The 26,018-nt window shown below is 41.6% G+C and overlaps 2 protein-coding genes across 3 annotated transcripts; one reads left to right on the forward strand and one right to left on the reverse strand.

The window, feature by feature from the left end:
* The first annotated feature begins 364 nt into the window (after positions 1–364).
* npc1 (Niemann-Pick disease, type C1) lies at positions 365–16,558 on the forward strand. Of its 2 annotated transcripts, none has more exons than XM_071520550.1 (25): positions 365–481; positions 2,656–2,784; positions 2,969–3,075; positions 3,711–3,883; positions 4,305–4,472; positions 4,631–4,880; positions 5,105–5,187; positions 5,285–5,655; positions 6,064–6,290; positions 6,721–6,821; positions 7,453–7,555; positions 7,702–7,891; positions 8,474–8,656; positions 8,751–8,865; positions 9,094–9,221; positions 9,632–9,766; positions 9,945–10,034; positions 10,332–10,522; positions 10,977–11,092; positions 11,365–11,494; positions 11,689–11,874; positions 12,556–12,787; positions 13,396–13,509; positions 13,886–14,048; positions 14,321–16,558. In XM_071520550.1, the coding sequence occupies exons 1-25, from the start codon at positions 404–406 to the stop codon at positions 14,401–14,403; spliced, it is 3,846 nt and encodes a 1,281-aa protein (XP_071376651.1). In that variant the 5' UTR covers positions 365–403; the 3' UTR covers positions 14,404–16,558. The 2 variants fall into 2 exon arrangements, with proteins under 2 accessions (XP_071376651.1, XP_071376659.1); XM_071520558.1 differs by having other exon boundaries at positions 5,288–5,655.
* A 4,591-nt stretch (positions 16,559–21,149) lies between these two features.
* Positions 21,150–24,697, reverse strand: LOC139644906 (CDK5 and ABL1 enzyme substrate 1-like; the record flags this gene model as incomplete). The annotated part of the gene is made up of 3 exons (XM_071520443.1): positions 21,150–23,083; positions 24,160–24,367; positions 24,591–24,697. Coding segments are annotated over 3 exons (456 nt in total), but the record flags the coding sequence as incomplete, so codon positions are not given.
* Between the last annotated feature and the right edge of the window lie 1,321 nt (positions 24,698–26,018).

Consider the following 26,018-nt stretch of genomic DNA (forward strand, 5'->3'; position numbering starts at 1 on the left):
CTAGTCAGTGCACCATTCATTGTCTATGGAGCAGCCCCTGATTTTACATCCCAAAGACAACACAAAATGATCAGGGGTTCTCTCTTTGATGTCTAGCTTTGGGAAAGAGTGGTGCAAGTTCACAAAAGTTGACTGAACTGTCCTGTCCTGGGACACAGAATGTGAATTCTTAAAATGGGTGACATCCCCCTTTAAACATCAAGGCAATGTATGGCGTCGTCTGCTGTGCCCAGATGGGACACACCTTACACAGTGCAATTCAGCCCCACTGCGCTTGGTGGCAGCACTGAGCCGACAGTCTGTCTCCGCCCCAAACAAACGCGTGAAGAAGAAGGAACCAATAACAAGAAATGCGAAACTTTACCTGGGTTGTCAGTGCGATTTGATCTTTTCACTAAGAGGGATGGGACTCTTACCAGAGAGAAGCAATTTGTTTATACTTTTGTTCGTGATACTCTTAACAGAGGGACATTATCGATGGGTGAGTATCACTTAACGTCAGCGTGCTCGTGACTAAAACATGACTCAGCTCGGCTTGTTGCTGTTGCTGTGTGATGTTTATTTGAGTCGGCTAGCTTCAGATTAGCTAGTAAGTCTGGGATCCAACTATTTTTAGCCTGATTTTGGATTCGCAAAATATGCTGTCAGTAGCTCAACACTGTCTAGAACATATAACGCTTGCTAGAAAACAAGCAGCTCCTTAGTAAAAGCCGAAAATGGATAACATAACACGTTAGCCTTGAAATACCACAGAGACGGGCGGCACTGGTACAAATTGTACGCCAGGCATTAGTCACGTTGTAATTCATACATGCAAAGCCGGGGAGGGATGACAGGAGAGTTGCGAAAAGTTGTCTCTTTCTGTGGTGTCTTGACAGATCCAGGACACAAGCCAGCTTAACTAGCCAACAAAGTAAAACCTGAACACCTTTCTGCACCTCTCCGTTGTATATAACCTGGTTTAACTAGAACAGAATTGGTCTTAAAGACACTAACTCTGCAGCGCATGTTTTGCTAGGCAGGTTAGATGGCTAGCAAGCTAGATAGCTGTCTATGTTTTCAGTTTTAGGCGCAAAACAAAGGGGACAATACAGACTATCACTCTCCAGATTTGATTTGATTAGATTTAGAGAATGCAATCTTGTCAAGATACTCACAGTTCCTTTGTGTCCTCGCGCTTTGATTGCTCTCCTTTTCATTAGGTAATTAGGTCAGCCCTCTTCAAAGCTTCTAAAAACTAGTTCTAAACAAAGCTAAAACAGCAGATTTGAATCTGATGATTACTCAATACTGTTGTGGGATAAATTATCATCATTCATGTCAATACAACAAGGCTGTGGGATGAGTAAAATCAGTATAGATTACTGGGACACTGGAATGGATAAGAGTAGTTGCTCTTCATGATTTTCTTTTTACTTCTAGAAACTGACATTAAATCTGATCTATCTAAATCTAATCATTTGTGTGGGCCATTGAGGCAGCTGAGTTGATATGTGTGTCCATTTGTTTGTTGGAGGGTGGGTAGGGTGCAGCAGGTGCCGCAGGTTTTAATGAATATGTTTACTAATCATTTTCAACATACATTTCCTACTCTTAATAAGCAAGTCTTTAATGCCTAGATCTGAGTCTTGCAGATTGACATAGGAACAACCTTGTGCAGCTTCATGCCCTAGTCTGCAACTCCATAAAAAGCCGACTGTGGAAATAATTGCATTTGAATGGTGACCTTGAACTTAACCCCACAATAGCCATAGATAGACATGACTAGGACAGAGTTTAACACTGGGTTTGGTCATAAAAAGTTCCTTGACTTGCTCAGAACAGTCAGCTAACAGAGAAGTTGGCCAGAGTTGGCAGCTGCAAGAGAGGAACGCAATAACTATAAACTCTATTACACTGTATTAGAATATTGTTTTAATTTTGTTAGCTGTATTTTCTCCTTAAAAGTGAAAAGAACAGAGCGCACACCCAAACAATGTGATGGCCGTCAGAAAAGACAAAAGACCGCTGGCATTTTTTTTTATTTCAAGGAACAAAAAATAGAACAAAATGAGTGTAGCCATAACAACATTGGCTGAGTGCTGTTGGCAGTTGCCATAGAGATCAGATCATAGTTGTCTTTATTTGGCCTATGTTGTTTTTTTAGTTTTTTTTTTACTTTTAACTGTCAGCTGAGACAAGGCCACATTCTTCAGTAAGTCTAAGAAGCAAGGCTAAACCATCAAATGATAAATTAAGAAGGAAGACCAAAAGAGATTTTTGTAGAAGTGAAATTTTTATTTTCAGACATACAACACAGTGGATATTAGAATCATAGGAAATGAAACATGACCAGAGGATTAACCTTCGAAATATTAAACCTCAAGGTAAAACTGTGGTGTAGCCTAAACTCCAGATCAGAATGGTTAAGTCATCCTTCTGAATAGCCAAGACCAGGCCATGTGGTCCACTATAGCCTTTAGATCTCGCAGTGTCTGTAGGCTTTGACTTGGTTGACCATGTTTTTATCCTCACTAGATACAATGAAATTTGTATAAAGATAAGGCTTCACACGCTTCACCAGACAGCGGCGAAACAGGAAATGTATGCAGGCCAATGTGTGCAAGGCAACACACTGGACATATGATCATCGTGTTTTTGTTGTCTCACTGTCAGGTTCAGGCCCAGCACTGCGTGTGGTATGGTGAGTGTGGAGAGTCAGTCAAGGTCCCTGGGAAGAAGTACAACTGCAACTACACCGGTCCTCCCATCCCACTAGCTTCTGAGGGCTATGAGCTTCTCACGGTAAACGTCTCTCTGCGCTTTAGTCCATTTACCCCTGACATTCATTGCTTGAATCAAACGTCTGCACTTCTGTAATGTACAGTACTTCTTCTTTCAAGTGGTACTTTATTTTGCACTGCAGAAAAATGATATGAAAGTGTATTAAGTTAGCTAATGACATCATCCTCTTTTCACTTGCACGTAGGAGCTTTGCCCCGGATATAACTATGGAAACCAAAGTCTCTGCTGTGATGTCAACCAGTTGCGCACTCTCAAAGGCAGTCTGCAGCTGCCCCTTCAGTTCCTGTCTCGGTATGCAGTGTGGTTATAACATTAACTAAAGGAACACATGACATGCTCGCATTATCATTCCTCCTTATTAGAGTTTCTGAATTTCTTCACACAAAGAGTAGGCTATCTGCCGCTTTAAAACCATCAGTACTACTCATGTTTTACTCTTCTAACTGGAAGAATTTTATGTTCTGTGATGGTCTTCCTAGGTTGTCATTACATTTTGTATAAAGCACACCAACAGTCTTCTGTCTATATTAAAGGTGTATTCATGCATGGAGAGAAGGACAATACAAGTGTATAATATGCAGTTCTCCAAAAGGGAATTACTCTTACCAAAGCTTATAAACACAGTGACCAAACACTTCCGCGACAAAGCAACACCTTATAATTACATTACTGTTCCACGAAGAGCACAACAAGCTTTGTCTTTGCATGCAAAACTGACTGGCAGGGGCCCAGTGACTATGATTTGCCTAGGTTTGCATGTTGTCTTGTCTTTGTAGATTTTTGTTGACTTCAGCACACTTGTCTTCACCACAGTTTTCTTTACAACTGTTTTACACTCTTAAACTTTAACTCTTTTTATACTCTATTAGTTACGTGGTGGTGCCTTTCTTTATATTGTCTCTGTCTCTTGCCACAACTATTTGCAGGTGCCCCGCCTGTTTCTTCAATCTGATGAACCTGTTCTGCGAGCTGACATGCAGCCCCCACCAGAGTCTGTTCATGAACGCCACCAAGATCACCCCAGACCCTGACCCAAAACTAGCGGGCAAGTCCAATGTGGTGGAAGTGCAGTACTATATTGGACAGACATTTGCTAATGGTGAGTTTATACAGCAGTAGCCAGCTATTGCTTTTTATATGAAAACCAGCTTCACCTTCTTTTCTTTTGCTTTTCTATTGCTTTTTATATGAAAACCAGCTTCACCTTCTTTTCTTTTGTGGAGCTTCATGGCTCTGAGCAACCTATTGGATTTTAGAGAAACTATGCCATGTAGTAACAGTTATACTCGGCTGGATATGTCAGATCTGCTGAGTAAACTGCATCAGTTCCCCACTCACACATAACCTCGCGCTCTCAGTTGGGTAATTCTGCGGGTGACTAATGGTCAGGATTGTTATTGTTAAAATAATACGGTTTATAGGGAAGGATAGTGGGGAAGAAAATGTTCTGCGGTGCAAAGATGAGTAATGTAACTCTTTGATTTTACTCCTGAATAATGCAAGTTGAATTTTTTTTTCAGCCATGTACAATGCATGTAAGGACGTCCAGGCACCATCTAGCAACGTGAAGGCCTTGTCACTGCTGTGTGGCAAGGATGCAAAAGACTGCAATGCTACTAATTGGATCCAGTACATGTTTGACATCAACAATGGCCAGAGTCCCTTCCCTATCACCCCCATATTCTCAGGTAAATCATTTTTTAGTATCTGGTAAATATTCCCACCACTTCCTTGATTTTATGGGTTAGGGTTTCAACTGTCCTATGCCTGTGTTGTCACATGTGAAGGTACCAGCCCTTTGGATAATTATTTCAACATGCAATGTTTTACTATTTCTTTGTTGTAGATGCTCCAGTGTCTGGTTTCACTCCCATGAACAACCAAACATATGACTGCACAGAGGTCCTGGAAGATGGTTCAGGTCCCTGCTCCTGTCAGGACTGCACTAAGGCCTGTGGCCCCAAACCAGTCCCTCCACCTCTGCCCCCTCCCTGGACAATCCTTGGTATCGATGCCATGACTGTCATCATGTGGATCTCTTACGTGGCCTTCCTGCTTATCTTCATTGGAGCTGTACTGGGAGCTTGGTGTTACCGGTAAAGGACTGAGAATCTTTGGTGGCTTATCTCTCTTTTTAAGTTTAAAATCTGGTTTCTAGGTGTGTCCTTGTGACCCATATCGCGTACATGGAACCACTCAACCACAAAATATCTTGGTTGACAAAAATATCTTGGGTGTGTTGTCAGTGAGTCAGTGTGTCAGTGTTGGTGTGTTTGGAAGTTTATATCTAATTGGTTTATATGGTTTTTCATGTGTACAGGAAAAGGACAATCATGTCTGAGTATGGCCCCATATTGGACAGCAATAACCCACTGTCTCTTAACAATGATAACCCTGACCAAGGTACAGTAATGCTTGAAGAATTGTTGTTAAAAGTAATAACATTGTTCTACCATTCCCACATGACCCAAACTAAGTCCCAATTTCTCTCTCATTTTAGTAGATGCATCGTGCTGTGAAACGCTGGGCGAGCGCTTTGAAAATGCAATGCGGCTCCTCTTCAGCGCCTGGGGTTCCTTCTGTGTGCGGCAGCCCCTGCTGGTCATCCTGGGTGCCATGATCCTGGTGGCAGCCTCCTCAGCAGGCCTGGTCTACATGCGTATCACCACTAACCCCGTTGAGCTGTGGTCGTCTCCCAGTAGCCAGGCACGCCAAGAGAAGGACTACTTTGACAGCCACTTTGGGCCTTTCTTCAGGACCGAGCAGCTCATCATAACCACTCCCCTCAATGACACCTTCATCTACTCGCCCTACTTTGGAGGGTCAGACGTCCCTTTTGGAGCTGTCCTGGACAAAGACTTCCTGCACCAGGTGGGTTAGCAGGGAAATTGGGAAGAAGGAAGGAGTAATACAGTTTGAAAAATGAATTGTGATATTAGCTACATTTTATTCTGCTGTAGTAATCACAAATGAGACGGCTTGCCCATCACAATTTAATAATTTGCACTTTGTAATGACATAATAATGTAATGTAATTGCCAATGCCATCGCTAGAAAGATTTGTGGCTCAGAAATAAACATAATTCTGCACAGTCACATTTAGTTGTCATTGTACTTTTATTTATTACATCGTATCGTGGTTGTATTGAATCGTGAACCCCATATCGTGTATCGAAACATATCATGAGATCGTAGCCAGTGTGTGTTTTGTATAAAGAGATATTGGGGTTCAAAGGAGACAAATCCCCTAATTTTTTTTTCTTAACCCTGACCATCCAGGTGCTGGATCTGCAGCTTGACATCGAAGGCCTCGTAGCCACATACGAAGGTCAGAACGTTACCCTGAAGGACATTTGCCTGTCTCCTTTGGCCCCGTACAACGACAACTGCACCATCCTCAGCGTCCTCAACTACTTCCAGAATAGCCACAGCGTGCTTGACCACAGTATCGGAGACGACTTCTATGTCTATGCTGACTTTCACAGCCACTTCCTCTACTGTGTCAGGTGACTTTCTAGTTTCGTCATTTCATCATTTTTTAGCAAGCCGGTGGCATTCATGTCATCTAAAATGTTGCTTTCCCTTGAACTGTTTCATAATTGCTTGGCTTGCAGGAATCGGTGGGTGGTAAAGTAAAAGTTGCTATAGTAAAAAAAATTTTTTTTGGGAAAATGTTGAAAGTGTTGGACTACAACAGCTGCAGTCTACAAGATGCACGAGATTCTATTTTCTCCAGACATGAGCATTTGCGTTTCCTGATGTACTCTTGTGGGGAAAAGTGCTATTCTTAAAATGGCACATTCATGCTTCCTCATTTGTTGTGAAGTGGTTCTTGTCTCTGCTCTTCTTAGATGTGTGGTTCAGATAATGACAACACCTGCACTGATGGCTGGGTTTATCTGCTCAACTGCCTCTTTGTCTTTTTCTTCTTAACAGTTCTCCAGCATCCCTCAACGACACTACTCTCCTTCATGACCCCTGTATAGGAACCTACGGAGGCCCCGTCTTCCCTTGGCTGGCCCTTGGGGGTTACGATGGTGAGCTGGAATAACATGCGTAGATGGAGAGAGAGAAGTTAAATAAAAAAAAGTAGTAGTTACTTAGTTACAACAGTTAGGCCTATATAATGAGTGTTCAACCTCTCTGCAAAGTCTTTTATTGCACTGACAGAGAAAGATTTGCTCTTTTGGCCATTGACCATCATCCAATTTAACATTTTATAGCAGTAACACCTGAGATGGCGTTCTTAACAGGGATTATAAGTACAATGGTGATACAGTTAGGAATGAGATGAAGCAGAGTATCCTTGGTGTCACTTAAGTCCCCATAATAGCCTACAAGAACCCTACAGGATATGTAGCTTTTATACCGCAGTTACCAATGCCTCTGTATTGTATCTTCAAAGTAGTTTAGACTACAAAAAACAAGACAAAAAAATATTGCTAACTCCTTCCATGATTACCATAAGAGCTGCCATAGCAACCAATGCCATTTATCTTAATGGGTAATGGGTAGCCATGCTTTGTTAGGGGGAATTATCAGCACTATTGGATCGTTTCTTTCACCAACTGGATTTTATAAACTTCTTTACTGTGGTTGATATTGAGCTTGGTTTATGTAATGGCCTCATCATTGCATTACACTGTATCTTGTTTTTCCACACTGCAGACACCAACTACAACAACGCCACTGCTCTAGTGATCACGTTTCCTGTCAACAACTACCTTAACGACACAGTCAAGCTGGGCAAAGCTCTGGCGTGGGAGAAAGAGTGAGACAACAATCTGGTTCTAAAATCCATCAGTAGTCTTTATCAGGCTTGAATTTATTTGTACCTTGCAGGATAGGTGCTGTACTGTAAGTCACTTTTCATCATGTTGTTTTTGTTTGTGTAAATGTTTTATGTGTGCATTTCAGATTTATCCGCTTCATGAAGAGTTACAGCAACCCCAACCTGACCATAGCCTTTAACTCAGAGAGGAGTATTGAAGATGAGATTGACAGGGAGAGTGACAGTGACATTAGCACCATAGTAGTCAGCTATGCCATCATGTTCGTCTACATCTCCTTGGCCCTGGGTCACATCCACAGCCTCAGGCGACTGATGGTAAGAGACTCTGCCCTAATTTGTAGGCTTCATTGTTTCCATTAGGGCTGAACAATTAATTGAAATTTTATCGAAATCGCAATATGGCCTACTGCAATTTTCAAATCGCAGGAGGGGAATTATTTGTTAAAGGCAAAATGTGTGTCAAAATACCATTTTGTGGTGCTGCAGAGATGTCCTGGCCTACACATCATATTCTACAGACTTAAGAAAACATTTTTGTTTGGTACAGATCCCTGCAAAGATCACACCATAACCATTTTAATACGTTTTTCAATGAAAATAAGAATAATGATATAAAAATTATCATTCCCTCTAACATTGCAAATCATATCCCAATTGCAATATCAGTCAAAATAATCGCAATTAGATATTTTTTCAAAATTGTTCAGCCCTAGTTTCCATACAATGTGTCATTCAAGTTATGCAATGTCTTTCCGGCTTGACTGATCTGAGAGGGAAACATTCCCATTGATTCAGCAAAACTAGTATGACATGCTTGACAACTTCCTGCAGCTCAAGCGTTAAACGAAGGAAGTATGACAGGAAGATGACTGGTTCTCTGGCTTTCTGCCCATGCAGGTGGATTCGAAGATTTCTCTGGGTATAGCAGGCATCCTGATTGTGCTGAGCTCTGTGGCCTGCTCACTGGGGATCTTTAGCTATGCCGGTGTCCCTCTCACCCTCATCGTGATCGAGGTCATCCCCTTCCTGGTGCTGGCTGTTGGAGTGGACAACATCTTCATTATAGTGCAAACATACCAGGTACTGTCCCTTCTGCACTCCACCAACTGAATGTGTTGTAGGCCTAGACGCACCCCCTTTACTGAAAACTATTTCTGTTTGCATTTCTGAACAGAGGGATGAGCGGATGCCCCAGGAGGAGCTTCACCAGCAGATTGGTCGAATCCTTGGAGACGTAGCTCCTAGCATGTTCCTCTCCTCCTTCTCCGAGACTGTGGCCTTCTTCCTGGGTAAGACTGGGTCATCTACTAAGGTCTCCTGTATTTACACATCTGGAGTGTACATGACACTATAATAGATGCACTAAAGTAAGTATAAGTGATAATGTTCCACCTTTTAAAGCGAGATGTTTTTGGGGACAGGGTTGAAATGGGTATCACAAAGATTTTTCTCATAAGTTTGTACTATACCACACTTGGCAATTTGTCACCTGCTGATCAAAATGTGGACTTCTACAGGAGCCCTGTCCAACATGCCTGCGGTGCGGACCTTCTCTATGTTCGCCGGCTTGGCTGTCTTTATCGACTTCCTGCTGCAGATCAGCTGCTTTGTCAGCCTGCTCGGCCTGGACGCCAGAAGACAAGAGGTGAGAATGAGGGTGGCGGTGCTGACATTGATGACGATGCTGAGGAGGTGGGGATGACTCAGGACGTTTAGGGTGGGGCTGCGTGAAAGAATCTGACTGAAGAACAATAGAAGCATTGTATGATGTTTAGATAAGGTACGGGCAAATTAAAAGGATGGCCCACAGGTTTAACAAGGCCAACATTTTAATCCTCTACAGATTTGTGAGACTAATATTCACCGGCAGAAGAAGTCTTCTTTAATCTGTGGTTTTCAACTATGATGTCATCATTCCAACTAATCTTTACACCAGCTGATTCCACTGATTAGTTCCTCTGGCACATGGTTGAGAAACATTGCTCTAAATGATTTGTAAACTTCCCAGCTTCACTAGGTATTCCCCAGTACTATGTTGTCTGTTGTGTTTCAAAGGGGAATCGTCTCGACATCATTTGCTGTGTGAAGCTGCCAGAAGGTCAGGGGGAAAAGACAGATGGCTTCCTCTTCCGCTTCTTCAAGAAGACCTACGCCCCCTTCATCCTCAAGGAGTGGGTGCGGCCCATAGTAGTAAGTGCCTCAATGATGCGTCTGTCCCTAGTAATTTGAGGAATTTGAGGAATCAGCCTCTTTAACATACTATTCAAATGTGTCAGTGGACTTCATTGAGCCCATGATTTTGTTGATTAGGTCAGAGTATGGTGATTATTTGGGTTCATAAAGATTTTGTCCATCGCTCCTTTTTTAGGTGGCAGTGTTTGTGGGGATGCTCTCCTTCAGTATTGCTGTGGTGAATAAAGTAGAGATTGGACTGGACCAGAAACTCTCCATGCCTGATGTAAGTCTACTGGACACTTTGTTGATTTGATCATTCTGACCAATGAACCAGATGTAGGCAAAGTATAAGTCGATTACATTTTGAATATCTGCTAAAGCAGGTGTGACTGATTTATCTTGTCTTGCGAGTGATGTTACCACTGCTGTCAACTGTCTGGTGAGCTAAATCAAGCACACCTCAAGTAGTTTTAATATTTGATTTTTGCCACAGTCTACCCCATACGACATAACATAAAATCCTCAGTATGCATTCCGATCCATGTGGAGGTCTCTTTTGACAGACTTTCTCTCCACCTAGGACTCGTATGTGCTGGAGTACTTTAAGAACATGAGCATGTTCCTCCACACTGGACCTCCAGTGTACTTTGTGGTAGAAGACGGTCTGAACTACAGCAGCCTGGACGGCCAGAACGCTGTGTGTGGAGGGGTGGGCTGCAACAACAACTCCCTGGTCCAGCAGGTCTACTACGCCTCACTCATCAGCAACTAGTAAGTAGGAAAATATGAACAATTTGGATTCCAGATGGTTTAATTGTATCAGATGAAATCAGTCTGTAAAGGATAAAATGGACTTTGTATAGGCTTTCCATTTAGGTCTGACTGAGAACCTGTTTATATCAACATTAAAATACATGTTGTAGCCACATACCACAACTTATGTGGTTATGATGTGGAGCATGGGTGTGGCAAAACACACACACAGACACACACAGACACACACACACACACACACAGAATTACAACTGCACTCTTACTATCAAGAGAATAGTTGTATCACTATCTTTTCAGATACATGGTTGTATGGTACGTTTTTATTTTGTGCCTTTTTTTTTTATCTTATTACATGTGGGGAATTTCTATTACAGTGGGGAATTTCCATTTCAGTGGCCAATCTAATCTAATCCGCGATAAAGTAGTATTTCACTTTTCGTTTCGCTCCCAGCACTACTGTGGCTTTCACGCCGTCCTCCTGGCTAGATGACTACTTTGACTGGGTGAAGCCCCAATCCAGCTGTTGTCGATACTTCAACACCACTGGGGATTTCTGCAATGCCTCCGGTAAACTATTATCCACTGTGTCAACATGCTGTTCATCTGGCAGGCTGAACTCCTGTCTGGTGACCCTACTGTCTCATGCCAACGTTTAAATTTAGTTCAACTTTTTTGTCCTTCCTCTGTACACAAAATACACAGAGAATTTATCTGATTAACGGAACTCGCAGACATATATTGCTGCAAGTTTAAAGTGTTATTTTTATCTCTAGATTTCAATTGTCTTCCACAATCTTATTGGTTGAACGGATGGGAAAATGTGTGATATTGTTTTTCAGTGGTGAATCCGTCTTGTGTGCACTGTCGGCCCATGACTCCCAGTGGAAAGCAGAGGCCTGAAGGAGAAGACTTCATGCGGTTCTTACCCATGTTCTTGTCAGACAATCCCAACATTAAGTGTGGAAAAGGGTAAGTTTTAACGCTGTCAAAATGTCTTTTATTTAGGCTTTTATTTTAACTACTTGAAAGAGCTCTGCCACTGAAGACTGTAACTTTCACTTCTGTTTCCAATGTGGTTTCGAAGATTTGCTAGTTTCTTCACAATAAACCTTATGTAAATGTCTCCTTTTGTTCTTTCTCACAATGCTGCTGTGTTCCTCCAGTGGCCACGCGGCCTACAGCGCAGCAGTTGACCTGTATCCCAACGACACACAGGTCGGAGCCACCTACTTCATGACCTACCACACCATCCTGCAGGAGTCCCCAGACTTCATAGAGGCCTTGAAGATGGCTCGCATTCTGGCTGACAACATCACTCAGACCATTGGCCACAAAGTTTTCCCCTACAGGTATTTTACTGCCTCCAGTTCTCTTGCCTTTGCTTAATATGTTAATTAAACCTATCAATATTGTCTTTATATAGCCAGCTTTTGTCTGACATAGAAGAGATGTTTTCAGTTTCACCCACCAGTTGGGGAACTGTGAAGTCAATTGGTCTGTTTTCATGGTGAAACACCTGTAACTGAGGTTTGGCTTGTTTTGAACTCAAAGTTCAAGGATGTTGGTCATAGATAAGCACGCAGCCAAGAAAACATTATTTATGGCATGTAGGCAGTGTCTGACCTTCATTTTTGTGTTTAAACTTCCAGTCCCCTATATCCTATATTTCAGAAAGGTCGGTACAACCCTATGTATGATACAGACCATGTAGACCACAACCTCAGATACAGAATTAGAGACAAAGGTGGTTGGTGAATAAACAATTTAAATCTGCTCTGTCTAGACAATATTAGAATAAGTTGACTCTTCATTGATATTCATGGGTTAGATCAGATAATTGACTTTGATTTTAATGGTCATGGATATCTGCTACAAACAAAGAAAATTCCCAAATATTCATTAGTAACTTTACATATTAGTAGTATTGACTATCCACGTGGAGTTCTGGCATTTCTGATTTGGGCAACATGTCACCATTGCTCCTAATGGCTGTCCACATCCTACTAATCCTTCTTTTTCTCCATCCGCAGCATATTCTACGTGTTTTACGAGCAGTACCTGACCATTGCCTATGACACAGCTCTGAACCTGAGCGTGTCACTGGCGGCCATATTTGTGGTGTCCACAGTGTTGTTGGGCTTTGAGCTGTGGTCAGCCATGCTGGTCAGCATCACCATCGCCATGATCCTGGTCAACATGTTTGGCGTCATGTGGCTGTGGGACATCAGCCTCAATGCAGTGTCTCTTGTGAACCTGGTCATGGTGAGGACGAACATAAAACACTTAAGCTGCCAGTGAATTAATGTTTAACATTTTAGCCATTTAGCTGACACACTTATCCACAGCGAGTTACAGTGGCCGCAACAGTAGAATAAAGAGACGGGGAGAAAACGGGGAGAAAAAGTAGGTCCGCGGGAGCCTACGAAACACAAATGGAAGGATAAATGCTAAGCTAACTGTACCTACGGAGAAGTCTCGTCGGTTACCAGTCTTGCTTTGAGAGATCTTTCTCTCGCTGAAGGTCATTAAGATCATTTTTTTCAGGAATGGGAGGGGGTGAGGGCTGCTAAACTAGGAAACTAAACTAACTGGCAAGCTACTGAATGGTCCGAGAGGAGCTTTGCTCCAGAGCGGAAATTGACAACAAGCTTTAGAAAAGAGGAGAAAGCAGCAACACAGCTCGCTCGCGTGTGTGGATATTGGTTTATATCATTATGTCTCAGTGAAATCTCCACATAGCACACATTCGTTTCAGGATTGGTTATAAGGTCTAATTGAAGGTTTAAATTGAATAAGACAGGAGTATTTAATTTAATTGTCCATCATTTCCATGTTTCTGCTGTTAAGTTGTTTCCTCTCGTCTGTTGCAGAGCTGTGGTATCTCAGTGGAGTTCTGCAGTCACATTGTGCGAGCCTTTTCCATCAGTGTGAAGAGTAACAGAGTGGAACGGGCGGAGGAGGCCCTGGCCCACATGGGCAGCTCGGTAAGTCTCACCTTAGCTTACCAAAGCTTACTATGTAACAAGTAACAAGCTACCTGATTTTTTTTGCCAGCTTTGAAAAATTATACTGTATGATAATATTGTGGATTTCTGTGGAATTTTGGGTTTGTATGAATGTGAGCTAGCTTGTAGGGCTGCACAGTTCTAATTGATTAAAATTTAATTTAGAATGTCTTCTGTAGTTTATAACACTCACCATAAAATCAGTAAAATAATTTTGGTCCTGTAATCATCAAGACTTTTTGTGGTTAATGGCCGTCATCACAATATCAGTCAAAATAATCCAGATTTATCTTTTTAGTTGTTATGTGCAGCTTTCCATTTTAAGTTTAATGAAAACACTGTTCCTTCTTTACAGGTGTTCAGTGGGATCACATTGACTAAGTTTGGAGGCATCTTGATTCTGGCCCTTTCCAAGTCCCAGATCTTCCAGATCTTCTACTTTCGGATGTACCTGGCCATAGTGCTGCTGGGGGCGACGCACGGCCTCATCTTCCTCCCTGTTCTGCTCAGCTATATAGGTCAGGAATGTCACACGTGAAAGGGAAACACTTGAAATATTTTAACCACATGTTCTCCTTTGGCTGGTTTCAGTAGACATGAAGAACACTTCACACGAAAATCTACATTACATCATCACTTAGTCATACACACAGTAGCAGCAACCATGCTGGTGTATGCTGTATATCATATTGGCTGTATATGAAGGTATTCCTGCACTTGTAATACTCATGAATTGAGAATTGATATGAGCTGAGCTAATGGGATCATTCTGTTGTGAATCTTTCCACAGGTCCTTCGGCGAACAAAGCGAAGGTGTTTGCTGCTAACAAGCGCTATGCCGGTACAGAAAGGGAGCGCCTCCTCAACTACTAGCAAGCTGTTTGAGACGATGAACAATGAACTAACCATTTGTCTGGGCGAGACTGTGTGGGTGTGAGCGCAAGCGGTTTCTGTGATTACTGACACACTCATCATTGCCACTACTATGCACAGCTGTAACTCAGGAATACACTCGGGAGTAGGAGTGCCAGAGGCCTTGTCCAACCGTATACTTGGTTGTTTTCCTCGATAGACTTTGGACCCCCAACCCTTCTCCCTTCCTCCTCCTCCTCGCACTACAGGGCAATTCTGACTTCAGTATCAGGCAGGAGTGCCACCTGACATACCATGGAACAGGAAAACACTTCAGCGGTGTGGAAGTAGGAGAGACGTCACCCTCAGCATCAGTTTACAAACAGAAACTTTCAGTCAGTTCCATATGCTATGAGCAATTGTCTTGTGGGGAAACTCAAAAGGGTAACATTGGTCAGTGTTTTGTTTTGTTTTTTCTTTTTAAATATGTATACTGGACAAAATAGAATGTGTAAAGGAAAATGTTTATGCAAAAGTTTACTAATGTGGTCCTTTTGTAGAACTATTTCATATGATGAATCATTTATTGACTGTACCGTACACACTGTAGCTAACAGATAACAATAATGACAGGATAGGCCCCCTTAACTCCTGGCATTAACATGTGTCTCGTATTCAGATTGGGTCTAGATATGGTTTATCTGGCTTGTCAGGTGTAACATTTACACCTGGCATTAAAATGTGTTTCCAATATACACATTGATATCATTGATTTCTATTTCCCTCACCAAAATACGCACATCACTCCCTCCTGTAATATTTATGTCCTTGTTGACACCTTGTTTTGCCTGTTTCCCATCCATGAGTATCCTGACAATCCATTTATGATGTTGTATGTTACTATCCAGACTGCTTGATTTGTTTTATTGCCACTTTGGTACTTAATGTAGTCTGGTGATTGCCTTTACACTTGGTTAATGTGGCCAGATGCATCTCTACCGCCCCCTGGAAGTGGTTTGGGTGATTGGATTATCAGTACATCTTGGGTACTTGTACAAATGGACATGATGTGTTTTTTGCTCTGTCCAACGACAATCCATCAGTCAGGACGCCTGTTAATGCCAGAGTTTAAAGGGGGCCACAGTGATGTTGATAATGATGTTCAAGAAAATTTACATTGAATTGTAAATTATGCATTTTTCAGTTACTGAACCAAACACTTGTTAAATCAGGATTGGGGATGAAAAGCAGCATTTCAAGGCTTTACTTATAACTGTAAATACCTTGCATCAGTCTAATTTAAAATCTTATTCCTTTCTAACGTGCTGGGTCAGAGTATTGTAGAAAGGTGGCTGGATAACTGTAATCTTGTGTCTTGACATACTTTCCTGGGCAGCCTTGATTGAGTTGATATTAATTTTAAATTTTGTTAACTATTAATATTGTGTTACCATGTATTCCTGTCTTAAAGCCCTCTTCCAGTGTCCTCGCAAATAAGCCTTCCAAAGCAATCATTGGTTTGCAGGGAAAAGCAAGCGTAACATCTCGTTGGTGCCAATTGAAAAAGACAAAGCTTTACATCCCAGCCTGGTTCACCTGCATCACCTGCACCTCATTTTGCCTGGAATGGATTATGACTAGTGGAGATTATCATTCATCGGTTTTTGAGATTGTGTGTTCCCAGTAGTTAAGTTTGAATGGGGCGATGACATCACTGGAAGAGGCCTTTAACCTTTTGCCCAGGGAGTGTAAAACCTACTAGGACCTGTAAGGAGCAGTAGCATTCCTTTTGTTACGTTGTATTATCATGGGATTCCTCATGATGCAGTAATGTTTTTTTGGCTTGTAAGAAGGTAGTACCTTGTTCCACGGTTGAACCTGGATGTGAACAACAACGGTTAATGATCCACTAATTGAAAAAGATGTAACACGAATGAATTTTGCTTGTCAACAATGCTGCGCATTGCCATGGATGAATCACAACTTTCATCCTGAAGCACATAATTGTACAAAAAGCCTTGAGAGACCTTAGTTTTTAACAAATTTAACCTGTATGAAATAATTCTCAGACAAGTGTGCAGTGGAGCCCTCTCACCCCCTTTGTATTTCACAATGGGTACACCACCATGAATTTACCTTTTTTTTTTGCCCCAAATATATCACCTATACTAATGTGTTCAGTTGTTCATCTGATTTATTGAACATCATATACTCCTTTTATTTAATAATGAGGTTACAGTTATACAGATGTAGCCACTGTAGAAGTCCCGCTGCTGAACTGTTGCTTTAGTTTAGCTCCAACCTGAAGAAAGATTGTTTGGGAGGGAAAAATCTTGCTTTTTCAAAAAGAAATTGCATGCACTATAAATGCAGAAAAGGAAGAATTGGCTACAATGGCTGCTACAGCATAAACCACACATCTAGTTGTGATTGTCCAAACTGACCACAGTGTGGCATCTGATTCCATTCATGGAGCTGTGGCTGGATCTTGCTCTCTTGACTGTATTGGGGAGTGACCTAATTTTTATATATCTTTAAGGGAAGCATCCATGCAATCCTTTTAAATTGTCAGTGAATGAAACATCTGGTAGGTCCAATATTTTACGTGCCAAGTCGACAGCGCATAATATTTGCAACATATTGACTAAGGCGTGCAAGTAGGGCAGGCCACTGTGCATCTAAATCTGCGATCTTTTTTGGATATTTATACCAAACCTTTACTGGCAATCAGTCACTCACATCCCATTCGAACGTCCCTGCCAAACCCAGGGTTGTTCACTTCCTCACAGCATGCGTTTCCAAGTTGGCTGCCTGTCCAGCCTTGTTGTCACACAGACCTCCAGCTCATGACTTATTTATCTGTTTCTCTGTGAGAGCCGGGGCTGTTCATTGAATCTGGCTGAGAGATTAAAATATTAATTTCCCTGGCAGGACCGGTGCTCTGTCTGCAGGGGAGAATATACAGGGGGTGAGTGTGCTGTTATGTAAGATCTGCAAGCCTCACCTCTCGCTCGACCCTGACCTGACACAACATCTTGCATGTGACACACCACAGACACACACATACAACCAGGTTATTGTGGTTAAATAAAATATGGTATGGAGAATCATTCAAGTAACTGAAATGAAAATACTGAAGTGTGTTGGAAAGAGATGCTAAATTGAAAGTACAATCTCTGCTGCCAAATCTAACTGAAGAAAAATAATTCCAGCTTTTTTAGTTACAGTAAAAGCCAATGAGAGTGGAGTATAGGAGAGGGTCTAGAAATGAATAAGTCCCACTTCTGCTTATGAGTACATGCGTACTATGAACCTTGTAAAGCCCATATGAATTTCTTTTTTTTTTTAAATACTGGATAGTAAATAGCTTAAATTAACATATTTTGCTTGGCCCTGATTCCTAAAATACAGAATGGCCTACTCAAGCATAAACTAAATAAAAACGAAACCATATTGTTAAAAAGTAGAAACCAAACTGAAAGTGGCAAACCCTTCTTGAGAACTGAAACTAAATTAATTAAAACTGAAAGCCAAAATGAGGTAATGTGAATCACAAAACTAATATTATAACCCTGAAACACACTTAAACTGGTTGGCACCTCAGAGTCGATTAGTTACTATAATGAAAAATGGCTTTTGATTATCTATATTGCTATTGTTGATGCTCAATCTATCAGAGTTTTCCATCATATGCCAGAGTTAGCGCTCATGATAGCGTTGGTAAGGCTGTGGATGTGTGTTGGATGTAGTTGTATGTTCATGTAAAGTAGCTATCTACTGTATCTCCTGGGTACAAGGGCACTCATGACGATTTATTATGAAAGGAGCTCTCATTTTAAAATTAGTTCTGATGGACTGAGCTCCAGCTGAATCTCCCTCCCTGTCTGGGCTGAATGACCATGACCTTGGATTATCAGTCCCTGGAATTCAATTTGTTGTTTTTCTTTTTTTTTTTTGAGATAACATGACTATGATATCATTAATTGTGGAAACAGAAAATAAATCTGTCAGTTTACTGATACATCTCAGCAGGACTTATACCAACAGTGTTACATCAGGTTTTTATGCAATTCAATGATTTAAGTACACAGGATGAAATTGTCTCATCGTGTTCATCTGGAGTAGTTAGGTGCAGTTTCACCTTCACCCACTTTAACTGAATCATAGGTTGTTATTCTGTAAAAGCAGTTTTGGTTTTTGTTTAGTTTTTTTTGTTTTTTGGTTGCTAAATGGGTTTTGAGTTATGACTTTTCACGATAAAATAATTGCTTTGATGTCTTTTTCCCATAATTGAATGAATATAATAACAAAATTGTAAATGTTTAATATAGGTATGTGAACATGACTCTCCATAAAATTTCCTTGCATTTTCCTTGTTCTTGTTAAAAAACTCAAAACCAACAGAGAAAGAAAAGTTTTATTTTTTTTTAATGAATTTTAGGAAAATACACACTAACAACCCACAAGCCAATTTCAGTGACATTACCCCTTTAAAAATGGTGACTTTAGTAAGTACATTTTATTAATTCAACAACCCAAACTACTCATAAGAAAGGCTCTGGTGGCATCGAACGTCAACACACTAAAGCAGATTATGTAAGTGTTCCACTAGTGGAGAGTAAAGTCACACCACTGTCCAAACTGGAACAAGTGCTTTTACACTGATTGAATTCCTGAGGTTGCATACTTATTCAGTCAGTCAGGATTATTTTGAAGATACAAGTTTGATTTTGAAATAAAGCAGAATTTTCATGCTAGGAGCTGAATGGATTTCTGATCCTTTGTGGTCAGGATTTTATATAAAGGCCACAGCTATGATACCCTGCTTCCTAAAACACTATCACATAATTTCAGAAGGTTGGGGGAATAGGGCAATTTCTCTGTGAAACTATTTAATTAAAGGTTACTACTTCTAAAACTCATTTGTTGAAGTAGGATATACAGTACATACTCTTTCAGGGATGGAAAAATGTAGAAGTACTGTTATCTTGCAGAAGTATCTTGTAGAAGTAGAATGAACAGTGTAAGAGAAAAAGAAAAAGAGTGTAAGAGAAAAGTGAACTTTGTTACATGTGATCTTTTCCGTGCAATTCTAAAAGGATCAGAGACAGAAACTAGGTTCTTTTAATTGAAAAATGTATACTCTGTAATGGATGTGATTTAAAATGTAGCTAAGTACAATACTTGTAAATGAAAAAATATAGCAAGTAAAATTTACAGCAAAAGTAAAATTACTGACTTTAAAAAATACTCAAAAAAGCAGTACACAAGTACACAAAATAGCTACTCAATTACAGTAACTGGAGTAGATGTAATTAGTTACTTCCACCTTTGTGCTCTTTGATCAACCCCTTGTCCCAACAGGCCTGTCCCCTCCAACAGCCTAACCTGTCTGATCCCAGTACTTCCTCCTGCTCTTGTCCTTGACTTCACTTTTAGGCGTCTGCCACATTATCCTTTTAAAAAGTTGAATGGAGTGGGTTTTTTTTAAAGACCCATCAATAAATAAGCGTATGAAGCATTTAATGTCCTGTTTTTTGCGTCACCGGTATTCTGTTACAGTGGGTTCAGTTGTCTCCGAAATAGACTCTTAGGGTGGAACAAAAGGGATTAGATGGCCATCTCAAACATGGAGAGAGGATCAGATTTTCAAGTCCACCTGCAGTGCTTTCCCCTCCTGACCAGGGCCGGTGTTAGATGAAACACTCATCAGATTGCAGTTACTGTAGAGAGGAGTTGTGGGGAGCTGGAATTAGACTTGACCTGGCCAGATGGAGTCACACCTGTTCACATTAGAAATCTCTCTGTACATTATGTAAATAATGAAAGCGAGCCGGTGCAGTCACACTTGCCTGTGCTGTTTATCTAAACAGTTTGTAATATTGTTGCTGAATGGGCCAAAAGATTAAAATGATCAAAGCGGGGTCCCATTCCATCCTTAGTTAACATGCCACACAACGTCAACACTCACTACTTCCTTGTTTACAAATTACCATAAATGGTAGAAGGTGGGCTGACCCGGGGAAAAGCCCTTAGTCACAGCATCATGAGAGGAAGGGGGCAAAATGCCGTTTCAGCCAAATGTTATTTTAAAGGGAAGGCCAATAGACCGGTGCTTGCCCCAAACGATGGTACACATATTTTCACAATGAGGGTCACTTATGTGTGAGCAGGGCTCAGGAAGGGCTGTCAATAGCCCCCTTTATGAGGCTGCGAGGGGGGAATTAGGCCGTCAATGGAGGGGACTAAGCCACGTATGCCATGTGTCCACACTCAGGCCCGGCCTGTTTGTTTTGATGGCAGCACGAGACTGGCGTGACTGCGGGCCTTGTTTACCTTGGATACGTGTCAGGCACAGGAGAGTTCCCTCCCTCCCTCCCTCCCTCCCTCCCTCGCTCGCCCGCGCTCTATGAGAAACTGCCCTCTCAGATTGCATCAGAGCCACAGGTGCAATCTGTTTCCAGTGTTGCAAGCAGAGCCAGGCTTCTGGAGTCACACCTGATTTAGTTTATTTATTAAATAGATCTGTCATGACGGTTTGTGAGATTGAGTGGTGTATCTTTTTGGAGACCGGATGGTGATGTGTTTAAGACAGGAGAGTTTCACTTACTTTTCCAGGTACACCTCTACTGTAGCAAAAACTGCCTGGTCATTCAAAATATGCTGGATTCACCACTTAAACATAACTGAAGAAAAAAAGCAAAACAATTTCAGACTCTGGCTTTGATTGAACAAGCAAAGCAGTTTATTTACAAACATACACACATGTAATAAGTGTTGCTCATGAGTCTTTTGTGTGCAGCTTACAGCGAAAACTTTGGGCTTGCGAACAGAAATTAGCTCAATGATATTTCACCTTAAATCAGCATAACCCATGTCCTCTCATTACAATTTGGTTTAGTCTATTGATCATTTTAACTCAAATACCATCAATACCTTCGAGCAGCACTGAATACAATTTTTCAAGTAGGCCTACTTTCCTGATTCGGTGGTCTCTCAATACTCTACGGTTCTCTGTGCGGCTACATTAATTAAATCCAGTAACATTTTCAATCAAAGTTAATACAAAAAAAAAAATCAAGTTGAGATTTATGCCAAACATTAGGCATCAATGTTATGAAACATTACTTTTTTTTTTAAATTGGTCACAATGATATAGCTGTCAATTTTCCTTCTTTTTCAAAACAAACTGATTTCAAATTTCACAATGCTAATTCAAGTTATATTCAAATGAGTGATACTGTACGTCATTGATCCCCGTAGGGAAGTTCTCTTTTTGCTCGTCCCCTCCTCCAGGGAGGTCAGAGGTCAGGGTCGGCTACAGAGCAGCAGCCCTGGAGCTGCTAGGGATTCAGTGTCTTGCTCAAGGACACTTCAGCAGGGCGGGTGCTTACTGACACAAGGTCTTCACCCGGGTGTCTCTAACCACTAGAGCACCCTGCTGCCACCCTGCCACTCTGAATACCAAATCTTGATCATTGGTTAATGGCATTTTTTGCACTCATGAACTCTCCACAACTACCTTCCCGACCCTCAACATAGCACTGTAAATGTGCTGGCAATACACTCTAACATAGAGCACAGGAAATTATACACTGATAATAGTGGGTCTGGTCTCCATAGGTCCAAAGCAAGCATTTGACAGGTAGAAAACAAGTGGAATACTGAAGCTGTAATGAATACAGGAAATCCCATCTGGTCTGCAAATACTTGCATTCAAACAGTTATGTTGATTACTTTGCATGCGAATAGTGGTGGCTAGAAAATGGTGAATTAGCGATGGGGAAGAGAAAAAAAAAAAAATCAACAAAGGTCCATTCAATTGACTTGCAGTGCTTATGAACACAGCTTATTTTTCAGGGTTAGTTCACAAGCTCTTTAAAAGTCTGAAAAATATCCCCCTGCCCCATGTCTTGCAATATTCAAAAAGTGCACTTTTAGTGAAGAGGAACTGGATGATGACTTGCAAAAAGATGAGTCACTCTGAGAAATAACAGTCCAGCCAAAACCAGCCACTTCGAGGCTTTGTTTAAATTTTATGCGAGTCAGAAGGCAACCAATCATACCAAAGTTTACAAGGAGGATAGTAATGGAAAAAAAGATGGTAAAAATGTTACAATCATTGGTTGCTCCAACTGAAAACAAAAAGTTCACCATAGGATTCAAACGAAAAAACTTTTTAACAACCCTTTTACTGAAAAAGAGAGACCTCAAATATACAAAGTGAGGATGAAGAGATGCGAAAACACGCAAACTAGAAAAACTGGTCGAGGGTCGAACCCTTTCTTTCACAAGTCCGTCAAAACGCGTAGTGATGAAGAATGTAGAAGTCAAACGATGGCAAAAAACCGGTTTAGAAATGTGCGTCACTTTGGCTGATTTCAAGTCTCTGAGAGGAAGGAGAGTGTTGCCTGTAGTGATGAACAGCTGCAGCTCAGCGACAGCCAGCAGTACCTTCAGGCTGTCCAACAGAGCTGAGGGGAGATGAGGGGTGGAGACTGTGGGAAGCGGGGGATCAGGAGGAGAACCTGGTGGTCGTCCTCCTGATGGGTCACTAATGCTAGGAGGTCTGCAGCAGGCGTCTGTAGTGGGGCATGATCTCATGCTCGGGCAGGTGCAGGTTGAACTCCAGCGCCACCAGAACAGGGAACTCGAAGGCTATCAGTTCCCTGCGGTTCACTCTGAACCTCTCCTCCAGTTTCTGGCAGGAAAAAAATACACCAGTTTAGATAGCAGAAGATAGGAGCAGAAGATAGGCTACGCTGCATTTGGTATTTTGATGTTATTTTTGATAGCAACATCAGATCCTGTGTATTGGTAAATACTGAGATCTGATTCTAAAGATCAGATTTTATAATGGTTGTGTCCACGCTTGGCCTGAAAATGACTATGGGTCTCCTGTGGCTGTATTTATTTAAAACTGTGTTTGCACTACTGTCTTCCTGCTCCCCCTCTCCATTTCTTTATTGCCTTTATGCGCATTGTGTCCAGACTGCAGCACCAATCACAGCTGCAGTCACAACATGAGCCAGGCCACTTCCAAATCTGTTTTTTTTTCTGACAAGATCTGACAGTAAGCAGAGCAAAATCCAATTTCCGAGCGTCCAGGCCTGTTTCTTAATGCGGTCTGGCATGATGGGACAATAAAACTCGCATTGAAACGACAAGTGTAACCACAGCCATAGTAAAATGTTAGGTAAAAACAACAAAAGGGAACAACTAATACTGGGTAGGTATCAGCTTTCAGCTCAGTGTCAACTGGCTACCAAAGTGACATCCGCCTCCAGGTTGGACGTGTTGCATTCTGAGATGCTTTTCTGCTCACCACAGTTGTAAAGAGGTTATCTGAGTTACTGAAGCCTTTCTGTCAGCTCTAACCAGTCTGGCCATTCTCCTCTGACCTCTCTCATCAACAAGGCGTTTCCGTCCTCAGAACTGCCGCTCACTGGATGTTTTTTGTTTTTCCATTTACCATTCTGTGTAATCTCTAGATTGTTGTGCGTGAAAATCCCAGGAGATCAGCAGTTTCAGAAATACTCAAACCAGCCCACCTGCCACGGTCAAAGTCACTAATATCACATTTTTTCCCCATTCTGATGCTTGATGTGAACATTAACTGAAGCTGCTGACCTGTATCTGCATGATCTTATGCACTGCACTGCTGCCACATGATTGGCTGATAGGATAATTGCATGAATAAGCAGGTGTACAGGTGTTACTAATAAAGTGCTCGGGTTCGTAGTTGCTTTTCACAAACTTCTGGTGAAAGAAACTTACATCTATCAGGAGCTTGACCTCATGCTTCTTGAGATCTCCGCCGATCTTGGCTGCCAGGAGGACACAAGCCCCGGCACACAGCTTACGGTTCTGCTTGTTGAGTTTGCCCTGGAGAACCAGCTTTTCAAAGTAGACAAAAGCCATGGCCACTGTGGGTTCCTCGTAGCCACATTCATCCTGGGCCAGCTTCCTTATCTCCCTCTTCAAGCTGCGGGGAGAGGGAAAACGAAAAGGAGGATGTGGGGAAGAGAGGACAGAGAGGGGGAAAAAAAGAGAAACGTGTCAGGAGAGGAAGGAAGTGGTTATTGCTCAAAAAAATGAAGACATCAAAGTTATCATAAACAACATTCAAGCAAACATAAAAGAACACTGCACCAAAATGCTGACAAATATGGCATACAGTATATACTATAGATTTCTGTCAACTGTACCTCCTAATTTTGCTGAGTGTCAGCCTTATGTGGGGGAACTTCTCTTTGAAGGTTTCGTTCATGTCCTTCTTGAGGTCAGAGGGTTTGACGTATTCGATGACCGTCGTCTGAAAGGGAAAACCAGAGGCAGCGTCAGAGCGACCACACTTTCAGCGCTACTGGCCTCACTGAGGAAGGTGACTGGATCCTGGCACGCTAGTGTTAGATTCCACTGACTCACAATGAGGCTTACTGAGTGCTGAGATACACAAGACAGGTGAAAACCAGGTGGCTCAAATGCCCAGAAGACACAAAATATACTCGACTGCTTGTTTAATTGATTGAAACAATTCTTAGCGTTTGTTATAACGTTCTCTGAGTGCCAGATGGGTGGGTCACATGGGAGAATATAATGAGTGCCTTAAAGTTAAAGTCAGTGGGATGTTCACACCATGAATGAGTCGCTGAAAAAATCTGCAGGTGCTGTGAGATGCTATCAGATCCACATGGACCAACATCCCTGTGGAACAAAGCGCACTTTCAGCACTCAGCTGAATCCAAACCTTGAAGAACTGAAGCAGTTCTGGAGGCAAAAGGGACCCGCTACTAGATACCTAATAAAGTGGCCACTGAGTCTAAGCAGATAAGTAAAGAGGGGACTCTATGCAATGGTGCTATAAATATCATGATGACCGCATGTATGGTATCGCACACACAGCATGGCGTGTGAATAACTCTATTCTCCCTGAACACCATGCTGCCAATCGGGAAGCATGAAGAAGAACTAATGTCTATCAGCGGTTGTGGCTCTGAGAAATGGCGAGAACGCAGGACCGCACTTAACTTCACATGACTGGAAATCTAGCCCACATAAAAACATTTCTTTATCCTGTGTTTTTACCCGGAGGATAGTATTCCACACATCTACACACCGCAATTTAAAGTCAAAGCCAAACTTGCTGTCCATGACTTACTTACTACACTGCAAAAAACATCCATCTTAACAAGTCAATAGTCTCATATTCAGCCTTGTAAACCAAGAGAAAATGTCTGCCAATGAGGTGAGATAACTCCACTTGTTTCCAGTGCAGTTTCATTTGTTTCAGGAATTTTCTAGAAATGAAAGTCAGAATAAGATCACTGCACTACTACCAAGAAAATGACACTTGGTTCTAAAAAAAATCTTGAAACAAATTGATTTGCTTGGAAACAAGTGAAATTATCTCACCCCACTGGCAGATTTTTTTCACTTATTCTTGAAAATTAAGATTTCAGGACTCAATAACAGACTAAATGACTTGTTAAGATGGAGATTTGTTGCAGTGTACACACTTACTCCACCACACTGAAGCCAAGTTTTGCCTGCAACCAAACGGAAGCAAATGTAGCCGGATATAACTCTAATTCATAAAAAATTCCCGGATTGCATGCTAAGTAAGAAAAGCTGAT

This window comes from Centroberyx affinis, unplaced genomic scaffold (genome assembly GCF_046629955.1).
Source record: "Centroberyx affinis isolate AG114_WGS23_722 - 3 ecotype Tasmania unplaced genomic scaffold, CSIRO-AGI_Caff_v1 ptg000066l_1, whole genome shotgun sequence".
NCBI lineage: Eukaryota > Metazoa > Chordata > Actinopteri > Beryciformes > Berycidae > Centroberyx > Centroberyx affinis.

Coding starts and splice junctions, on each gene's coding strand:
- npc1 (XM_071520550.1), top strand. CDS start 404: ATGGGACTCTTACCAGAGAGAAGCAATTTGTTTATACTTTTGTTCGTG. Junction 10,035..10,331: donor AGAAACTCTCCATGCCTGAT/GTAAGTCTACTG, acceptor CTCTCCACCTAG/GACTCGTATGTGCTGGAGTA. Junction 11,875..12,555: donor CACAAAGTTTTCCCCTACAG/GTATTTTACTGC, acceptor CTCCATCCGCAG/CATATTCTACGTGTTTTACG.